This window comes from Schistocerca piceifrons, chromosome X (genome assembly GCF_021461385.2).
Source record: "Schistocerca piceifrons isolate TAMUIC-IGC-003096 chromosome X, iqSchPice1.1, whole genome shotgun sequence".
In the NCBI taxonomy this organism is placed as follows: domain Eukaryota; kingdom Metazoa; phylum Arthropoda; class Insecta; order Orthoptera; family Acrididae; genus Schistocerca; species Schistocerca piceifrons.
The window spans coordinates 208,989,678-209,006,263 of NC_060149.1; the positions used below are offsets into that span (position 1 = coordinate 208,989,678).

Consider the following 16,586-nt stretch of genomic DNA (forward strand, 5'->3'; position numbering starts at 1 on the left):
CCTTTTTTCTCAATGCTGAGAATTGTGTACTATCTTAAAATACCAGTTGACTTGCTGCATAAAAACTACGGCTCTTGATGTGACACCCAACAAAAACACCCTACTTCCAACGATCACCATTCTGGTAACAGTTTTTGATTGACACTTTTTCAAAAGCTATTGAGGGTAAAAAAAAAAAAAACGAAGAAAAATTAAGAGAGCTTTAATGTGGTGCATTAGTCAAGCTACACATTTTCATAGCACAAATACATGTGTATGAAAAATATCAACTACAGCACTTTGGTTGTGTAAACATATAACTCAACGTGGCATCTGATCAACTTTCAACCTAAACTAAGCCCCAATCTACATAACAGATCACACTGTACCACACGTATCATTTACAAAATAGTAAAAATAATACTGAATAAATATTTATTGAAATGAACATTCTCACGGTTCCATTTACCCTCAAAAACCAGTTTGCATGACGTCACGTGTCCTGGCTCTGATTGACTGGCAAAAGCAAACCAAGCAGGTGCCATGTTGATTTATGTGTTTGTGAAGCTTAAGTGCTGTATTTGGTGATTTTCATGTTTGTACTTGTGTACTCCAAAAATATGCAGTCCCCAGATAGAGCCATTTTTGCTATGATGTTTTGTTGCAGAAAAATATCAAGAAATCTGATGACACAAACTTAAACACTGCCTGCATTCCAAGTTGAAAGTAAATATTGTTTCATTATTACTTCTAATCAAATTATGTGACTAGGGAGTATCATCTCAGTCATGTGACTGGATTTGTGATTTCCTGTCAGAAAGATCACAGTTTGTAATAACTGTTAGAAAATCACTCAGTAAAACACAAGTAATATCTGACATCCGCACGGAAGTGTTCAGTCCCTCTGCTGTTCCTGATCCACATAAATGATTTAGGAGACCATCTGAGCAGCCCTCTTAGTTTGTTTGCAGATGATGCTATCATTTACGTCTGCAGCTCGTGGTCGTGCGGTAGCATTCTCGCTTCCCACGCCCGTTTTCCCGGGTTAGATTCCCAGCGGGGTCAGGGATTTTCTCTGCCTCGTGATGACTGGGTGTTGTGTGATGTCCTTAGGTTAGTTAGGTTTAAGTAGTTCTAAGTTCTAGGGGACTGATGACCATAGATGTTAAGTCCCATAGTGCTCAGAGCCATTTGCTTTCATTTACAATCTTGTGAAGTCATCAGGTGATCAAAACCAATTGCAAAATTATTTAGACAAGATACCTGTATGGTGTGGAATGAGTCAATTGATTCTAAATAATGAAAAGTGTGAAATCATTCACACAAATACTAAAAGAAATCTACTAAATTTCATTTCCACGATGAATCACACAAATATAAAGGCTATGAATTCAACTAAATCCTTAGGGATTACAATTACGAATAACTTGAGCTGGAATGATCACATAAATAATATTGTGGGGAAACTGAATCAACAACTGTTATTACACTTAGGAGGTACTACAGGTCTATAAAAGAAACTGCCTACACTATGCTTGTCTGTCCTCTTCCAGAATACAGTTGCACAGTGTGGGATCCACATCAGATAGGATTGACGGGGAACATCGTAAAAGTTCAAAGAAGGTGAGCTCATTTTGTATTATCATGAAATAGGGGGAGAGTGCCACTGATATGATACTGAATTGGGGTGGCTATCATTAAAACAAAAGCGTTTTTCACTGTTGAAGGATCTTCTCATGAAATTTCAATCACCAACATTCTTCCCCAAATGTGAAAATATTTTGTTGGTGCCCACCTACATAAGGAAAAATGATTCATAATAAGAGAAATCAGAGCTCGCACAGTAAGATTAAATGTTCATTCTTCTTGTATATTGTTTGAGAGTAGAAGAGTAAAGAAATAGCTTTAAGTTGTTTCGATAAACCGTCTGCCAGGCACTTAATTGTGAATTGCATACTAATCATGTAGATGTACAAGACATGTCCAGAAAGTAAGTATGGTTTTGGAAAAAAAAAACTCAAAAACACGTTTTCAAACCAAAATTTAGTTTTAAAAGAAGGAGCATTTCGTAAAGAATTTTTCTAGGTAGTTGCCACTACTGTTTGCCATAGTGGGATACAAAACTTTCTGTGCCACTTCATAGAAGGATGCCACCACTGAAGACAGGCGCTGCTGACATTGTTTTTTGAGTCTTTTCTACTTGTTGAGTTCCTTCCCAGGTGTGAAATGCTCAGTCAATGCATTGCGTTGCTTCATGACAACACAAAACCTTATTCAACAATTCAGTTGGGAACAGTTTAGTCACCCACCATACAGCCCTGATTCCATACCTTCTAACTACCACTTACTCTTGAACTTGAAGTGTAAGTTTGGGGAAAGGTGCTTTGACAGTGATGACAATGCCCAAAAAACGGTGTTGAGCAGTGGCTGTCTTCACTGGCGAAATCTTTCTACAAAGAAGTTATAGAAAAGTTGGTTTCCTGCTACGACCCATGTCTGAACAATGGTGGCAACTATGTGCAAAAATAGTTTAAGAAAAGGTCTCTCTTGTAAAAATTAATTTTGGTTGAAAAAAATCTCATAGATGTAGACTACGCTAAAATCAGAGGTAAAACGACACGACTGTAAAGAACTATAATTATTGTACAAGAAAATTCTGTAATCAGTCATAATGTTGATGAATAAAGGTTTCATTTATTTATACCTAGTATTATGCTTAAAGGAATCTTCAGATAATGGCATACATTTCATGTACTTTGTATACTGATGCAACAATATGAAGCAGAGAAGAACTGTGTTAATTTCAGTCAAATTTTTTCTGTCTGGAAACTAAGTAATGTATGGGAAATCATACAATGAAAATTTTTAATTACTGTGGGTCAAAATCTCTAAGAAAAGGACATAAAGTATAATCAGGTGACTAAAACAAACATAAAAAACAACTGAATCTCCAAATTACAAGTTAATAAAATTTAGAGTGAAGCACATGAGGCACGTGTTTTGCAAATATTATAGTGAGTATCTTCGAAAGTTAATAATGTATGCACTACTGAAAAAGAACAAAATGTAACAGTAGTTTCATTCATTATGCTGTGCATTACCTGTTTATATTCCGTAATGATTGTATTATTTCTGCAGCTTTCATTTTCAGCCCTTTGTACTTCACGTTGCAGCATTTCTTTAATCTAGAGAAAAAATGGAAAGTAGAATGAAGAGCAATAAAAGCAGTAAAACAATATAATGATTTCTTCGGTACATACAACACAATTTCTTCTCTGATAATAAAAAACTGGTTTCTTAAAATCTGTATTGAGCAGGGAAGCCAGGTAGTTGACATTACAATGAATCCAGCATTTACATTTACAGTTGCGATAATGATGCATTTCTTGCTACTGTGTCAACTTTATTGTTCGTGTACAGTGAGATGATGGCCAAATTGCCACACACCTCATGTTTGATGAAGCAGTTTGTTATAATATTGTTCTTTTCCAACCCGATGCAGCTATTTCTCTTGATGGAAAATAGCTGGGGAACATGGAATGTAATATGACCATGCACTCTGTCCACTAAGTCTATAAACTGCTGTCCCATGATTTCATTTATAATACAATAACTGACAATCTGTACCTTCATAATTGTACTACTACCTAACTCACCATTTTTAGATACGCGTAAATAGTTACTAATAACAAATGACACATCGTGACATAATATGAACTATAAAAATGTAATACTTGCTGTTATTTTTAAGATTTGGCTCTGTTATTTTCCCTGTATACATTTCCACATCTCCACTATCAAAAAATATGTTAGCTCTCTCAATCCCAACACGTTTCACCAGCTTCCTGTATTTAGTTTTGACAGCTCAATTTATCTTCAGCTTTCACATACAGAATGCTTTAACGACTAATTAAATATGAGAAAAGTGAAACAGATACAGGAAACAAATGAGCTGTACACACCTGCAATGTTTCTTCTTCGAGGCTTCTCTTTTCTTCCTCAGAACGTTGCAGGGAAGCCTGCAGAAATTCAAGTCGACTTGCATAACTCTTTTCAGCTTCTTGGGCTTCTGTTGAACACAAAATTTGAAACATAATTAATTAATGAGGCTATAAGACACTAACAAAAGGTCACAGTTGAATTATAATGTACACAGAAGTATCAAACTGCTGAAAGATTAAACTATCCCTCTCCCCCCCCCCCCCCCCCTCTCTCTCTCTCTCTCTCTCTCTCTCTCTCTCTCTCTGTGTGTGTGTGTGTGTGTGTGTGTGTGTGTGTGTGTGTATGTGTGTGACTCAACAAGTAACATACCTCATTTTTGACACTAACTCTGTAAAACAGACAATATGACTTAGCATTTTTTCACGTCAACAAGGCATTGCCAGAACTGAAAAAGTGACAACTCACAGAAAAATATCTTATGACCAACAGAGAATTGAGCTTTGGGTCTCAGGATTTGTAGACTTTTCCTTACCCACTCAGTCACCAAGTCACATATTTAATCTAATTGAATCATACATATCTCATAGCCAAATTTGTAACTAATTCAATTACAGCAACTATTTCATAGGTTTAAGAGCCCATATAAATACAAAAATAAAACACATACACAAAATAAAATTCAAATAACAGAGAAAACATTTAAGCCAAATCTTTCACTCCAGCAAACACAATGAAAGTCATACATGCAAAATTATTAGGATCACTCTGATAGTTGAGAAAAGAATCTACTTCCATTCTCCTGAAAAATTCTGACTTCACATGGTCTCAAAGTACACACACCACTCTTACAACATGTAGCCCTTCAAACCACATATTCAAGAATCGATATCAAGTGTATTTGGAAATGTTGTTCAGGATCTCTTTACAGGTAGAAACATTTACTTTCTATGAATCAACATAATTCCCACAGATGGTATCTCTCTTCTTTCTCATACAGAAAAGTAACACAGGTCCTGATCTGTCTGGTAGGCTTGATGCAAAATTGTATGGTTTCAGAAACCTTTCCATTGTTTTCATTGCCCCAAGAACAAGCAAATTGTGATGATGGAGCAGCATTCAATATAGACTCATCTTTATCCACCTCTACTAGAAACATGACATTCTTGAAACTTTCACTGTGATCATTGTATCACAGAATATGGGGGTAAGGCAATCAATTAAATGAGGGATAAGACAAAAGTTTCTCAAATTTGTTAAATTGCTTGATCACGGTATAAGGAACATACTTTGCAAACACATCAGGAGAAGAAAACAACAATTCAGAAAACTGGGAAACACACTGCAGGGGGACTTTTAGTGTAAGTCTTGGAATATGTAAAATATAATGGTGGTGATGTTGGTCATTTACCATTACCTCCATTTTTTGAAATGATTTATGTCAAAAATTCCAAATTGTGTTTACAGCAACTTTTGGGTTCATAATCGATTTACTTATTACTTATTAAGAAAGGAAATGAAAGATCAATGTACCAGAATAAGGCAAAGGAAATTAAATTACTTAAATAGGTTTTCCATACATAATCTACATAAGGTTGTAATTCATCTGCAAACAAATACACATATTAATTCTTATTGTTAGTCATGAAAAACAATGCCAGAAGGAAAAACAAGCAACCTTGCATAGCTTTACACATTATTTGCCAGTCATGGTTTATTGGAACTGTTACTGCCGAAAAATTATTATCGCTTAGAAACAACAAGCCATACTGCCAAAGTTTAAAACCACAGCATCTGTATCCTTTTCACACACAACAGACCATGAACAGAAGAAGTAAGAAAAAATACTGTACAGCTTTGGCTGCAACAACATCAAAACAAATGCCTTAAAATACATATATACTGCGGGAACAATTATGGAGAATAGCAACTAGCTGCAATTACAAACTCTATATTATGAACAATATGAAATGATGCACTGTCACTTACCTTTTTCAGATATGAATTCCTGTTCATACTTTTTTAGCTTTTTTACTTTCAGACTTGTAGCTAGTTTCATTATATTTTTGGCAACTTCTTCAGAACGACATTTCTTTGGGAGGGAAACTCTGAAATACTTAAGTGTCGTCTCAAAATCAAGCGTGAGTAATTCCTTCTTACAAACCTATTAAGGAAGAATGTAACTAGTAATGACACTTTGAAACTAATTTTAATGTCAGATATAATATTGCATATTTGCTAAATAGCTAGATAATACACACTAATGATGAGATTTATAATTAGCAAATTGAAATCATTTCTGCTTGAGAACTTCTACTCCATAAATTAATTTCTAGGTAGACAAAATGTCTGAACAAGTGCCAATAACAATTATTAATACACATTAAAGATTCATGTAAATTGCCTGTATGCAGCCATATTTTCACTGTGTTTATTATATTTGTGAGCCTGTCGCATTCAAATCACAGATATAAACTACAAAATATGCAAATCTAACTAGAGTAAACTAAACCAAGACTTTTTTTAAAAAGTGTCAAAATCTGAATGATACACCAACATCAAATTAGACATCATATTACTTTGAAATTCATTATACACTAATTACCAGATGAGACTGAACAGTAGTTTATGTTCTACTAATACCAAAACACATTTTTAAATGTTGATTCTAGGTGTATGAGCTAACAAATAACTCACATTATGTATCATAGGATTAATTTCCATCACAAAATATAATAGTAATTTGTGACAGCATGTTGGATGAATGACTAGTGATACAATATGGTCACACATTTTTCCTGGTTCTCAGATGATAAAGTTATTCTCTGCTGCATACAGGACAGTAACAAAAAACAAAATGTATGTGCTCTTAATATTAGCAAAATAATGGGCAGAGAGAACCAAAAATGTCCATATATGCAGTAAACATGCAACAAATTTCTGTCAAATATCAATTTGATTCTATTATGATTTTCATCCCTATTTGCAGTTACAGGTAACATTTTACATACAAAGAAATTATGAAAGGTATATATCAATAACAGGTTATTTTAAATTAGACAAAATTTCATGAAACAGACATAAGCCAAAAAATGTGCCTTGATCTGCAATAGCATTGAATTATACAGTTTTTTAATGTGTCTTAGAATAACAACATTTCAGATATATTTTGTCCAAGACTATAGTCCCGATTTACTGGATACTGAATGAGTGCTATGGATATGCCTCTGATCAATAGAATTTGACACATGTTCAACAGTCCACATATTAGGAGAATGTACAAGCCAGTTAAGTAGCAGCAACTCCTGAGCAGAACATGACCTGCAATGTGTTGAAAAGTATTTTGTGGTATGACACTGAATAATGAAGTGTGGGACATGGCAATCACCTCTTTCTCATCTCAGTTATATTTCACAACCAGTTAGCTCTAAACTGAAGTAAGATTCAAAGAAGGACTTAATGGCAGTTGGTATGGTACAATCTATAATGACGACTAGATATTAGTGGGGGCACTACTGGTTTTGTGTCGGTGGCATCATGTACAAGGAATTGATATCACAAAGTCCACAGTGCAGCATACACTGAAATCCACAACAGGCACATAATAAAAATGCTGTTGCAGTGCTGCAGTATTGCGTGGACCAAGAGGAAGTTCAATGGTCCGATACTGTCAGACAAGTAAAGTACTTGTCCAAATGACGGAGTGAAGTTTGATGTGTTACTGAGAGTAAAATAATATTAAAATTTTGCACTCTTTTATTATTATAAGCAATTTTTTACTGTAAATGTTCAAAGTTGTTCTTACCTTATTTGCAAACTGAGTGCTGATGATTTGGTTTAAAGGCCACAGTGATGTAGCAAAATTTTATGTTGTTAGCAATTTGACAGAGTATTGCAGTGTTTGAAGTAAAGAAGAGAATAGCAAACAAAACCGCTGGAATTCACAACTTGAGTAGTCAACCATGTCAAATTTTCTCAGTTTTGCACCTCATCATAAATTACAGCTATATAGTACCAAGACCCACATTTGATGAAAAATGCAATGTACCCCAAGGAAGTGTTACAGGATCACTACTTTTTGCAATATATATTGCAATATATATATATATATCTAAAAAGAAAGATGATGAAACTTACCAAACAAAAGCGCTGGCAGGTCGATAGACACACAAACAAACACAAACATACACACAAAATTCTAGCTTTCGCAACCAATGGTTGCCTCGTCAGGAAAGAGGGAAGGAGAAGGAAAGACAAAAGGATATGGGTTTTAAGGGAGAGGGTAAGGAGTCATTCCAATCCCGGGAGCGGAAAGACTTACCTTAGGGGGAAAAAAGGACAGGTATACACTCGCACACACACACACATATCCATCCACACATACACAGACACAAGCAGACATTTGTAAGTGTATGTGTGGATGGATATGTGTGTGTGTGCGAGTGTATACCTGTCCTTTTTTCCCCCTAAGGTAAGTCTTTCCGCTCCCGGGATTGGAATGACTCCTTACCCTCTCCCTTAAAACCCATATCCTTTTGTCTTTCCTTCTCCTTCCCTCTTTCCTGACGAGGCAACCATTGGTTGCGAAAGCTAGAATTTTGTGTGTATGTTTGTGTTTGTTTGTGTGTCTATCGACCTGCCAGCGCTTTTGTTTGGTAAGTTTCATCATCTTTCTTTTTAGATATATTTTTCCCACGTGGAATGTTTCCCTCTATTTTTTATATATATATATATATATATATATATATATATATATATATATATAAGTCACATAGCAGATAATTTCGGAAGTTCCACAGATGACGCTATAGTATACATGTAAGTCGCAATGCTAGAAAATTTTAGCAAAATGCAAGAAGACATGCAAAGGATTGAGAATTGGTGTAGAGATCGACAGTTGACTCTCAAAATAAACAAACGTAATGTGCTGCACACACATAGGCAGAAAGACCAATTATTGTGTGACTGCACAATTGCATATCACTGGGAGCAGCCACATGCATTAAATACCTAAGCGTATGTGTACAGAGTGATTTAAAAAACAAAGATCACATAAAACTAATTGTAGGTAAGGCAGATGTCATACCTGAGTGTCACTGGAATAATCCTCAGGAGGTGCAGCACATCAACAAAGGAGGCAGTCCCTACCATATGGAACTGACAGAGCAAACAGAGAAGATCCAAAGAAGAGCAGCGCATGTCATTACAGGTTCATTTAGTAAGTTTAAAAGCATCACAGAGATGCTCAGCCAACTCAAGTGGCAAACACTGAAAGAGAGGCGTTCTGCATCACAGTGTGATTTACTGTTAAATGTCTAAGAGTGCACTTTCCTAGAAGATTCAACCTACATATTGCTTCCTCCTATGTATACCTCACAAAAAGACCAAGAAGGTTAAATTAGAGAGATTTAATCTCACACACAGTCATACCGCAACTGTTCTTCCCATGGACCATACACAACTGGAACAGATGGGGGAAATGACAGTGGTATACACGAAGTACCCCCTGTTACAAACCGTATGCTGGTTCACAGAGTATAGCTGTAGATGTACAAATAACAAAGTTTAGTAAATATAGTGCGGATAAGAATTTAGTGATCCCATATAATCAGGGTACATGCATTACGCATAGAAAAAAAAAAAAAAATTCAGGGGTGGAATTGTAACAAGTGAAGCCATTTCACCTTGCTACGTTTCAGTCACACTAATAATCACGTCTAATTCACGAGAACACAGAACACTCTGAGGGTTAATGGGCATTAACAAGTATCAGTAATTCTGCTGTGGTTTGTGACAAGTTGTGTGGAGTCACATTACTCACTAACCAAATCATATTTCTGGTATGCAGAGTAGGGGCCGCGAGAGTTTGCTACTACTGTCCCATCACAATAACAAAATTTGACGGAGGCATGGCAACATTTGGCAGTGGTTATACTGAGAACTATTAGACATTGATGTCTTAAATAAAAGTTTACTCTTTTGAATTAAAGGCCATGTCTGATGATCCAGTGTAAATAACATTATAGTGACCTTTATCTATATGAAATTTCAGACTGCCGAACACATTATTATTAGGTATCACACTGACCTGGTGTGGTTCTGGTTTACGTACGTTTTGACAATATAACAAATGTGGAATGTTCACTGTCTCATATATATTGTATTCTCCTTTGCAGCCATAATACTGTTCCTCCCCATAAATAATTTCCTCTCAATACCTGAAGCCTATTCTGTTTAACATTCATACCTTTGTCCACTGACTGCAGAAAACTGAATTTTCTGCAGTCGGCTATTCGACTTCACAATAAATATTGAATATTTTGTGATAAAAAATGATTTTAGGAGCACTGTCTAGGTTGCCTGCCCCCTTCTCATGATCACATCACTTCCCTGGTGATTTAAAATATACTCATCTACTAGCTTCAACAGAGGTGTTCACTTGGCTGAATAACTGATGCATGGTTCTCAGTCATACACTACACACCTCAGCTGCTCTCAACTGGCAAATGGCACCAACAGGACAGAAACCATGTGCTGATGCTTCATTCACTTCCAACCCTCTTTTGAAAAAAATATACATACAGTAAACTACAGCTCTTGCTTGTTTGGATAACACTTGGCACTTTTCCTCATGTCACTAGTAACAAACACCATGAGAACAACACAGCCATCAAATCACAAGCACTACACAGAAAATAACCTCTGAAAGCTCAAAGCATGCTCAGTTACACATGGAACAGCACAAATGGTGGAATTTTGGTTGCAGCTTCATGTGGTATACTTTGTCTTGCTACTGTGCATTTTCCATCCACCTGCCTCCTTAGCTGTTCTCGACTGCAGCACATCAGCCATCAAGGTAAATATAGCCTGCTGACTTGAGAATCCATTTTAGTTTCCAAAATACTTGACAGAAGCATGTTTAAGCCAGTGCAGGAAAGTACCATTATGAAAAGATTCATTATAAAGTTCAGCTGAAGAAAATTTTATTATTTTACTGCTGATTTGTGTTTAAATGTAAAATATTTACATGGGCCCAGTACTAAATAAGTGTTCAAACATGAAATATAAACAACTGGCAGAAAAAAGCTCTTAAAATTGACTGCAGTCTTGAGGACATCTGTGAACAGTTTATTATCTACCTTTAAACAAATTTCTTAATATTTTATGCAGTTTTCCTATATTGTGTGTTCTACAGTGATCCAAATAGTTGTTACCTAGTTGCTGGAATGACTTGTTTCTTCCTGAAAGTAAATCTCCTAATGTGATTTAACCCTCTCATTGTCAATTAGTTATTTAGTATCATGTTCCATGGATCATTTGTATAATTAATTGTAATTACATGGAAGTAATCATTTTACATTTGTACTGTTGTGAGTTAATAATTCATATCCATCACCTTTTACACATTATAAAATTAGTACTGTTGTGAGTTAATAATTCATATCCATCATCTTTTACACATTATAAAATTAGAAGTTCTTCTGCAGAATAGAAGGAGTTGTCAAGGAGAAACTTTTTCAGCTTTTTTTCAATTTGTGTCAGACATTTTACATCATTGGGCAAGTGATCAAAAATTTTGGTGGTGTAATTGCATACAGTTTGTTGTGCTAAAGACAACCTTAATGCGGAGTAATGAATGTCATTTTTTCTCCTGGTATTGTAATTACATACACAATTTTTCTTTTGAACTGCAATGGATTATTTACAATAAAAAAATACTTCATAAGGGAATAAATATACTGATCATTGGTGAGCAGCACATATTATTCTTACAGTACACTTTTGAGCAATGAACACCTTCTTTCCTAAAGTTGAATTACCTCACAATGTTATTCGATATAACATTATTGAATGAAAATATGCAGAATATATATATTTACTGATTTGTCTCTCAACAAGATTTGCAATGATTCGATGTACAAATGCGTCCCTTGATGCAAAAGTAGTCTTCTCTTGGTTTTCGCAAAATATTCTGAACCCGGGGTTTAGGAGCATTTAATCTATTTACACAGGTTGATATTTTATGAAAAAAGTTTTAAAATTAACTTTTAACTATGTTGTTGAATGCATTATATTTTCCATTAACACCAAATGTAGATGTACATCATCTTTCCAGTCTGTATTTCACAAATACTTCTTGATTTCTTCAATTTCTTTTTCATTTATCACCCCTCCAGTTTTCTGACTCTTTTTATTTATTTCATGCGGCCTGACATTAAACGTCAGCAGTTGACCATCACGATCTGGGAGACCATTAACTACAGGAATTATGCTGCGACTTCACAAACTAAACTTGTGTATAATAATACTGTAACAGTAGAGCTGCTGGTACCCAATTTTTGTTCAAACTGAATAGAGAGTGAGCTCACACAAAATGGCTATGGACTCAAGTATAGCTTTCCAATAAAATGAAAACTGTCATCAATACAGAGGTTGACTTTAGAGCACGTATGCACAAAAAGTTTACATTAACATGTCAGAAATGACAGGAACTATTTGGAAAAGCGGTTGAATGGAATGGATAATGTCTCGAAAAGAAGTTATAAGATGAATATCAATGAAAATAAAACAAGGCTAATTGAATGTAGGTGAATTAAATTAGGTGATGCCAATGTAGTTAGATTAGGAAATGAGACACTAACTGTAGATGAGTTTTACTTTTTGGGCAAAAAATTACTGACTACAGCCCAAGTAGAGAGGACATAAAAGTGCAGCAGACTGGAGATAGCAAGAAATATATTTCTGAAAAAGAAAAATTAGTTAACCTAAAAAAACTGTTACTAAGTCTCTTCTGAAAGTATTTGGCTGGAGTGTAACCTCGTTGTTGTTGTTGTTGTGGTCTTCAGTCCTGAGACTGGTTTGATGCAGCTCTCCATGCTACTCTATCCTGTGCAAGCTTCTTCATCTCCCAGTACCTACTGCAACCTACATCCTTCTGAATCTGCTTAGTGTATTCATCTCTTGGTCTCCCTCTACGATTTTTACCCTCCACGCTGCCCTCCAGTACTAAATTGGTGATCCCTTGATGCCTCAGAACATGTCCTACCAACCGATCCCTTCTTCTGATCAAGTTGTGCCACAAACTTCTCTTCTCCCCAATCCTATTCAATACTTCCTCATTAGTTATGTGATCTACCCATCTAATCTTCAGCATTCTTCTGTAGCACCACATTTCGAAAGCTTCTATTCTATTCTTGTCCAAACTATTTATCGTCCATGTTTCACTTCCATACATGGCTACACTCCATACGAATACTTTCAGAAATGACTTCCTGACACTTAAATCAATACTCGATGTTAACAAATTTCTCTTCTTCAGAAACGCTTTCCTTGCCATTGCCAGCCTACATTTTATATCCTCTCTACTTCGACCATCATCAGTTATTTTGCTCCCCAAATAGCAAAACTCCTTTACTACTTTAAGTGCCGCATTTCCTAATCTAATTCCCTCAGCATCACCCGACTTAATTAGACTACATTCCATTATCCTTGTTTTGCTTTTGTTGATGTTCATCTTATATCCTCCTTTCAAGACACTGTCCATTCCATTCAACTGCTCTTCCAAGTCCTTTGCTGTCTCTGACAGAATTACAATGTCATCGGCGAACCTCAAAGTTTTTATTTCTTCTCCATGAATTTTAATACCTACTCCGAATTTTTCTTTTGTTTCCTTTACTGCTTGCTCAATATACAGATTGAACAACATCGGGGAGAGGCTACAACCCTGTCTTACTCCCTTCCCAACCACTGCTTCCCTTTCATGTCCGTCGACTCTTATAACTGCCATCTGGTTTCTGTACAAATTGTAAATAGCTTTTCGCTCCCTGTATTTTACCCCTGCCACCTTTAGAATTTGAAAGAGAGTATTCCAGTCAACATTGTCAAAAGCTTTCTCTAAGTCTACAAATGCTAGAAACGTAGGTTTGCCTTTCCTTAATCTTTCTTCTAAGATAAGTCGTAAGGTCAGTATTGCCTCACGTGTTCCAGTGTTTCTACGGAATCCAAACTGATCTTCCCCGAGGTTGGCTTCTACTAGTTTTTCCATTCGTCTGTAAAGAATTCGTGTTAGTATTTTGCAGCTGTGACTTATTAAGCTGATAGTTCGGTAATTTTCACATCTGTCAACACCTGCTTTCTTTGGGATTGGAATTATTATATTCTTCTTGAAGTCTGAGGGTATTTCGCCTGTTTCATACATCTTGCTCACCAGATGGTAGAGTTTTGTCAGGACTGGCTCTCCCACGGCCGTCAGTAGTTCCAATGGAATATTGTCTACTCCGGGGGCCTTGTTTCGACTCAGGTCTTTCAGTGCTCTGTCAAACTCTTCACGCAGTATCATATCTCCCATTTCATCTTCATCTACATCCTCTTCCATTTCCATAATATTGTCCTCAAGTACATCGCCCTTGTATAGACCCTCTATATACTCCTTCCACCTTTCTGCTTTCCCTTCTTTGCTTAGAACTGGGTTTCCATCTGAGCTCTTGATATTCATACAAGTCGTTCTCTTATCTCCAAAGGTCTCTTTAATTTTCCTGTAGGCGGTATCTATCTTACCCCTAGTGAGATAGGCCTCTACATCCTTACATTTGTCCTCTAGCCATCCCTGCTTAGCCATTTTGCACTTCCTGACGATCTCATTTTTGAGACGTTTGTATTCCTTTTTGCCTGTTTCACTTACTGCATTTTTATATTTTCTCCTTTCATCAATTAAATTCAATATTTCTTCTGTTACCCAAGGATTTCTACTAGCCCTCGTCTTTTTACCTACTTGATCCTCTGCTGCCTTCACTACTTCATCCCTCAAAGCTACCCATTCTTCTTCTACTGTATTTATTTCCCCCATTCCTGTCAATTGCTCCCTTATGCTCTCCCTGAATCTCTGTACAACCTCTGGTTCTTTTAGTTTATCCAGGTCCCATCTCCTTAAATTCCCACCTTTTTGCAGTTTCTTCAGTTTCAATCTACAGGTCATAACCAATAGATTGTGGTCAGAGTCCACATCTGCCCCTGGAAATGTCTTACAATTTAAAACCTGGTTCCTAAATCTCTGTCTTACCATTATATAATCTATCTGATACCTTTTAGTATCTCCAGGGTTCTTCCATGTATACAACCTTCTTTCATGATTCTTAAACCAAGTGTTAGTTATGATTATGTTGTGCTCTGTGCAAAATTCGACCAGGCGGCTTCCTCTTTCATTTCTGTCCCCCAATCCATATTCACCTACTATGTTTCCTTCTCTCCCTTTTCCTATACTCGAATTCCAGTCACCCATGACTATTAAATTTTCGTCTCCCTTCACAATCTGAATAATTTCTTTTATTTCATCATACATTTCTTCAATTTCTTCGTCATCTGCAGAGCTAGTTGGCATATAAACTTGTACTACTGTAGTAGGCGTGGGCTTCGTATCTATCTTGGCCACAATAATGCGTTCACTATGCTGTAACCTCGTATGGAAGTGAAATGTTGATTAACAGTTCAGACACGAAGAGAATAGAATCTTTCGAAATGTAATGCTTCAGAAGAATGCTGAAGATTAGATGGACAGATTGGACAACTAATGACAAGATACTGAATCAAACTGGAGAAAAAAGAAATCTATGGAACAACTTAACTAATAAAGGGATCTGTTAAACAATGCAAAATCCAGGATGGAATAATGACAACATATAAAAAAGATAGACTGCTACTCAATAGCGGAGACGCCAAGTCACAGGTAGACATAACAAAAATGCTGTCAAACAAGTAAGTCTTCAGCCAAAAAGCCCTTCATTAGACATGACATGCACACCACACACGCTTGCGCACACACACATAACTCTTGCATTAATGTGTGTATTTTGTCTAATTTTGATGCAGGCCTTTTCAGCCGAATGCTTACTTGTTTGACAGTCTTTTTGTTCTCCCTATCTATGACTCAGCATCTCCATTATAAGATAAGCAGCAATTTATCCTTTTCACATATTTTTAAAGGGATCTGTTAACAGGACACATTTCGAGACTTCAAGGAACAGTGAATTCAGTATTGGAGGGAAGTGTGAAGGGGAAAAACTGTAGAGAGAGATTAAGGCTTCATTACAGTAAGCATATACAAATGGATGTCTGTCACAGTAGTTAAGCAGAGATGAAGAGGCTTACATGGGATAGGCTAGCATGAAGAGCTGCATGAAGTTAGTCTTTGGACTGAAGAGCACAACAAGAAATCTCCACTTACATATCATTCTGTTTCAAAGTTAAAAAGTTTTATAATGTATCAAGTTGTTTCATGCATAATTCAAAATTACCAAATGGAGCCCTGTATATTGCGACAGTATATGTTTGACAAAATTCTATGTCTGCAGCATGTGCTTCAAAATGCAAATCACTACAAAACCTAAGGATATAAAAATATTTATCTTTGTATCCCTTCTTAATGTGACACCTCCTTTCTCCATACCTGATCAGCAGTACCTGGACACTAAGACACATGTGGTCAACTGATGTCAAGAAACATAAATTACATCTACGTGATTTATGAGCTGCAATGCATCAAACAAATTAGATGTTCATTGATTTTATTTATTATCCCTGTAATTTTTGGTGTAACCATCACAAATCATTGTGCTCAAGGCCGAGTGTTACGACCCCATAAACCAATCATCTCCATCCTATATGGTTACCTG

At 36.1% G+C, this 16,586-nt stretch overlaps 1 protein-coding gene across 1 annotated transcript in view; it reads right to left on the reverse strand.

The window, feature by feature from the left end:
* Positions 1-16,586, reverse strand: part of LOC124721618 (rab GTPase-activating protein 1-like) — a 158,140-nt gene that overhangs the window by 23,238 nt on the left and 118,316 nt on the right. The window contains exons 12-14 of the mRNA XM_047246677.1: positions 5,908-6,082; positions 3,942-4,048; positions 3,081-3,164 (exon numbers count right to left, since the gene is read on the reverse strand). Of these exons, the coding sequence (XP_047102633.1) occupies positions 3,081-3,164; positions 3,942-4,048; positions 5,908-6,082 (366 nt within the window). The remainder of the gene's footprint in view (positions 1-3,080; positions 3,165-3,941; positions 4,049-5,907; positions 6,083-16,586) is intronic.